At 32.5% G+C, this 5,575-nt stretch overlaps 1 protein-coding gene across 1 annotated transcript; it reads left to right on the forward strand.

Annotated features, from left to right (window-relative positions):
* The first annotated feature begins 4,342 nt into the window (after positions 1-4,342).
* Positions 4,343-5,320, forward strand: CPXCR1 (CPX chromosome region, candidate 1). The gene is made up of 2 exons (XM_025046031.1): positions 4,343-4,641; positions 4,702-5,320. The coding sequence occupies exons 1-2, from the start codon at positions 4,343-4,345 to the stop codon at positions 5,318-5,320; spliced, it is 918 nt and encodes a 305-aa protein (XP_024901799.1).
* Positions 5,321-5,575: the final 255 nt, after the last annotated feature.

Below are 5,575 nucleotides of genomic sequence, written 5' to 3' on the forward strand. Positions count from 1 at the left end.
TCTCAACACATATTTGACTATATTTGGTATTTGGTGCATATCTATGCAAAAAAAAAAGTATTTATTGTTTATCAGGAATTTAAATTTACTGAATGCCCTTATTTTATGTGGCAATCCTATTGTTACCACATGGGATGAGGTGAAATCTGGTATCGCCCCAGCAGCATGGAAGGGATTGTTGTTGTTTTTTTTTCTCGCTGATTCAGTAACGACTTACAGATCAGCGAGATTTAGAAAAAGTAAGGTTTATTGAAAGTACATTTTTAGAAGGAGATCAGCCATGCCAAGGAAGACTGCAGCCCCATGGAATTTGAGAGGTGAAAAGATAAAAAAAGCATACTCCAAGGGAAGAGTGGGTTTCAACAAGAGCTATAACCCCACAGAAGTGGGAATGTCTGTTTATATTTGGGTCATGATAGGTGGTTACAAGTGCATGTGAGATCATTTTGATTGACATTTGGCTGTTACATAACCCTTTGCCTACTTATCATGTGCTTACCCAGAATTCGGTCTGTTATAATTAGATTTATAAACTTCCAGACATATGTATGATATTATAATGATTGTATAATGAGGCTGAGGTTACAGGCAGGTTAGGGTAGTACTTTCTGTGTATGTGTTTGTGGCTGGTTTAAGCCAGAAGCTTTTATGGCCTTTGTACCTTAGGATATAGAAGTAATTTATAACTGTTAAATGGTTGTTTTAGGGAGGTTTCTATGGTTACAGAGCTGGGCCTTCCCTCATGTCGCTCATGATTACCTAACTATCTAACACTATCTTCACACTGTTTCAAACTTGGGAACAGCACATAGTTAAAATTTTATCTGTGATGAAGCAAAAATATGAACTTAATCGTATTCACAGCCCTTGCCATTTAAAACCACTTCTAGTTTTACAATTTCAGTTATTCCCTTCTCCTAACCGCTGCAGAGGGTTGTGTTTGGTTGCTAGGTTGCCAAGTTCTGTGGACATTGTGATGTAGAGTAAAAAGAACTTTGAAAAGGTATAAAAGGGGGTGGTAAAGGGCAGAAGTAAAGGAGGAGAGCAGACCGGGCCTAGTGAATCACGTTTGTTGTAGTACTCTGAGAATGGAGATGTAAGGTAAATTGAAAGTATATGAGGAATTTTAATAAGTACTTCTTAGTTTGTGTATCTTTTTTACAGTATTTAAAAATTATTTTAAAATTAACTTCAGTTACTTAATTTATGAGTCTTTGATAGAGATGTTACACTGGGACTTGATGCTTTGGGTCAGACCTTCAATATGTTTACATATAATATTGTGAATATACCTTAAATATATCTTAAATGGAGAAAAGTACCTTGTTTTATTTGGCACTAAAGTTTTTCAGTGACAAAAACATTTCAAAGTAACATTAACAAGTTTTGGGGAAGAGGAGAATTTAAGGTTCTACAAATGAAGGAGTTAAGGCATAGTTAGGGGTTTCCTGACACTTATAAGTTAATGAGGCTCAGAGGCATGTGTTAATTGAGGAAATTTCATTCAACATAATGTGATAGTGTAGCTTGGAAAGTTTGTCAGAAAGGAAAGATGAGACATTCAATTCATGTTAAGAAATTTTAACTGAACTGATAAATTATTGATGCAATTTGGTATAAAATTCTTTAACTGTTGGTAGAAGGAAAAATACATCCTTCCCAGAGCATATGAGCACTAGAGGACACAGTTTTTGACTAGAATACAAACAAACTTGCCCCAATTAGGAGGCTAAATAAATCTGATTTAGAAAGGTTCAAAATAATCAGGTTCATTTCAAATCCCACATATGTATATTTAAAATATACAGGCCTTGTATGTCAAAATCTGAATCAGAAGAGAAAAATTTGAAGACACCAACTCTGGTATTTAGTTATAGTTTTTGCTTTATATTACTTTTTACAAAATAAGCCTTTATAAATATATAACTGTAATATTGTACTTCTTCAAAGATCCAATGATCAATCAAAAAATGTGTCTTATTTTAAGAATTTTAAACATTATAGTTTTATGAGCTATCAGGTGCATTTACATTTATCTTAGCAAAATATAACAATTTTTGTTTTTTGTCTAATAAACTGTGAAATATTGCTTATATATACTGTATTACTGCAATGCTTAAAACATATGTATGTATATGATTGTATTATTAGAAAATGATAAAGTAAGAAAGAACTCTTACTAAGAAATAACTCTTGACTATTTCCAAACATAAATCTAGGCATTAAAAGATAAATATTAAGTTGTTGAATAGAATACCCAGTGCGCTCCTTGTGCAATCTCAATAAGGAGTGATTTTTTTTTAAGTGAATAGTAATGGTCCTAAGTACACATATTTTTGATATGACTTCCTTGCAGAAGACAGCAAGCCTTTGAATATAAGTTAAATTCTGTTGACAAACACATTTTTAACATTTTCTAATAGCATTAATATCTGTGATAAGTATGAGTATATACACTGAATATATTTTATATAAAATGCCAGGGCAGAATGTAGAAGAGAACAATGAATCTCATAGTGAACCTGGGACATGAAAGTAGAAGACTCTACCAAAGGGCAAAGCAAAATAGGTACTTTACTTGGAAATAGAAGGTATAGAAGCTGACTAGTCTGCATCTTCTTTAATAAAAATTAACTGATTTGCTTTCAGGGTGCATCTAACAAGACCTAGATGACCACCAGGAACTTCAGTTCCGGCCAAATTATTGGATCTCAGCCTTACTAGAAGCAACCAGTCATACTATCCTCAAACTTAGTGAGTCCAATTTGGTTATTATAGACTTCCTCTAGAATGTAGGCTTTGTTCATTGTCTTACTTTTATTATAACTCTGTTGATGCTGAAATATCTTGGTAGTACAGTTTCTCTAATCAACAATCTCAAACAGATTAAACTTAGTTAAGTTCAGTAAGGAACCTTAAAATTTTCTGTACAAAGTCACTGAAGAAGAGAGTTAAAAAAAAAGTAGACTACAAGATCAAGAAATATGTTTTGAATAATGCTTACATTTAAATGTTAAGAAAAGTAAAAGAAAAAAGTAAAAAAGACAAACTAAAATAAGGATAAAAGGAGAAGGATAACAAACTATTATGTGGTAACAGAAGTCAAGGAATAATGCACTTAAAAGTAGAAGATAATTCCATGACCTTAGTAAAACAGTACTAGGGAGTGAAACATACCAAATAAAATCTCATTATAATCACTGCCTTCAGTAAAACAATAAATGAGTAAACAAATAAAGTTTATTTGTGATAAAAATAGTCACACTTGAATTAATATAAAATTTTGAAAAAATGCTCAAAGCTTAAATTGTAAGTTAAATATGAGTATGAAATAACAAAAAGAACAGAAAAAGCATATGCAGTAAATAGAGGTAAGAATATTAGAGGAGGGTCTCTGAAGACTGCAGTATGAGATAAAGACCTATCCCACTTTAAGAAAAAGGAAAGAGGAAAAAGGTAAATTGAGAGTTTGGAATCAGGAAAATCAGTTACTACCAGCAATAAAACAAGCATAATATGATTATAAGCTTTATTAGTGCTGAGGCAATGAGAATGAGAACAAAACGATAATTTGAAACATATTTTAATAAAATGATTCAGAATTTGGACTTCACTATTTAGTTTTCTACTCTTATCTGCTCTGCCTTTCCATCCCATATAATTCATAAATTGTTGCTCTTTGCAGAGTTACTGCTCAGAAAGAACAGATAAAAGAATAAACAAAGAAAAAATTCCAAGGAAAGAATAGCCTGTTCTTACGAATCTGACCATTTTATTTTCACATAGGTTTTATACACACACAAACACACACACACACACACACACACACACACACACACAAATACATGCACAAACACGTATATATTCATAAAAAACTGCATTTTACTTTAGTCTCATTTTAAAATCCTAGATCAATAATTTGGATTTATATTATTAAATGAAAGTTCTTTTTAATTCACCATCCAAAAGGAAATAATTTGACTTCTTATTGGGAATTATATGTGCTCAAGTGCATAGAGTACATTCCTATATTAGCCAGATGAAAGTTTATGTTATTCCAAATTTACATATAAGTTCCAGACTAAATAATGAGAATGCCTATTAAAGAGAAGTTACATTTGCCCTCAGTTTTGATTTTTTTTTCCTTATTTTATTTTATGGGTCCGTGACTAATATTAAAGGTACAAGAAATGTATATGTATTTAAGGTATAAAAAACTCAGGAATAACACATCCGCATGCTTTTTGCTAGATCTAAAAAACTGATTTTTTATGAATTAAAGCATTCTTCAATTTAATAAATCTTTGTTTTGTATTTTTTTTTCTTGTAAATAGATCCCAGGATGACTTCCCCTACTAAAGAAGGAAGTGATTCATCTGACTTTGTTCTCGAAAATTCAGAAAATGAGGCTCCAAATGACTCTAGTGCAGATGTAGGGCCTTCATTTGCTGAATCTAATATGACCTCTCAGGTAGAAAGCAACCCAATGAACGGGGAGCTAGACACACCAATCTCCCAGGAGCATGCTGTTTCTCAACCAGCAGAAAACAATGAGCTTGAAGTAGAGATGGACCAAAATGATCCTCAAGAAGATTTAAAAGAACAAGAGTCCCATCTCATTCAAATTCCCATTCCTAGAAAGTGGATCTTTCTTATGTCAGGATTAGGGAGAATTACCCGTATGAATACACCACTAATAAGTATTGATAGAAAGAATCCCTTAATTAAAAGAGCAAAATTCTACTCAGGAAATATGAAGAAGAAAACCAGCAATTTGTGTTATACCACCATAAATTACAAAATTCCTTTCCAACTCTCAATTTCATGGAGAATCCCATTCATTAATAGTCGTGAGATTAGAAGAATGACTCTTCGTCTGCTGTGTGGAAGATATTTCTCTCAAGCTGCAGGTCGTCAAAATACCACGTGGGTAAAGCAAAAATATATTGCATTCATTGAAAATCCAAATGCCCTCCTCCCTGAGGAAAGGGCCATAATATTTGGAAGACCTCTGAGGGTGTACTACTACCGTCCCCTCATTGAGAGAATGACATCAAAAAAAATGTCCAAATCAACTGATACTAAAGAGCCGGAGGAATTCCATATTTTTGTGAGGCCTGTGTTCTATGTTCCACAGGTCAAATTTGAAAGCACATTTAATAGAAAAGCTTTTGAAGATCATTTGCGATCACACCATAACATAAGTGTGGTGATCATAAATACTGATGATGGCTGGAAATACCTTTGTCCCATTTGTGGGATTTGTTTCAACAATTTGGTTGAATTTAGACAGCATTCTTGCAATTCTCCTGAGAATTAAGTTAAATTGAGGAGAATTCATTTTAAAATTTAACTTCTAAAATTTATAATTTGGCTACCAAATTGAGATAAAATTGTATGAGCGCAAATTTTAGTACTATTAGATGGAGTTGCAGAGAGGAACACAAAATAATTGAATATATCAGAAAAAAACACCTTTAAGAAGAGAAGAAAATTCATAAGGATACATCTGTTTATATTGTGTTATTACAGTGTCAAAATATCAGATCCTCAGTCTGTATTGAGTTAACGATGG

Source organism: Pteropus alecto, unplaced genomic scaffold (genome assembly GCF_000325575.1).
Source record: "Pteropus alecto unplaced genomic scaffold, ASM32557v1 scaffold384, whole genome shotgun sequence".
In the NCBI taxonomy this organism is placed as follows: domain Eukaryota; kingdom Metazoa; phylum Chordata; class Mammalia; order Chiroptera; family Pteropodidae; genus Pteropus; species Pteropus alecto.

Bases quoted from the DNA above. Each gene is read 5' to 3' on its own strand.
- CPXCR1 (XM_025046031.1), top strand. From the start codon at position 4,343: ATGACTTCCCCTACTAAAGAAGGAAGTGATTCATCTGACTTTGTTCTC. The intron at 4,642-4,701 runs GTGGATCTTTCT...ACCACTAATAAG, and splicing joins CAAATTCCCATTCCTAGAAA to TATTGATAGAAAGAATCCCT.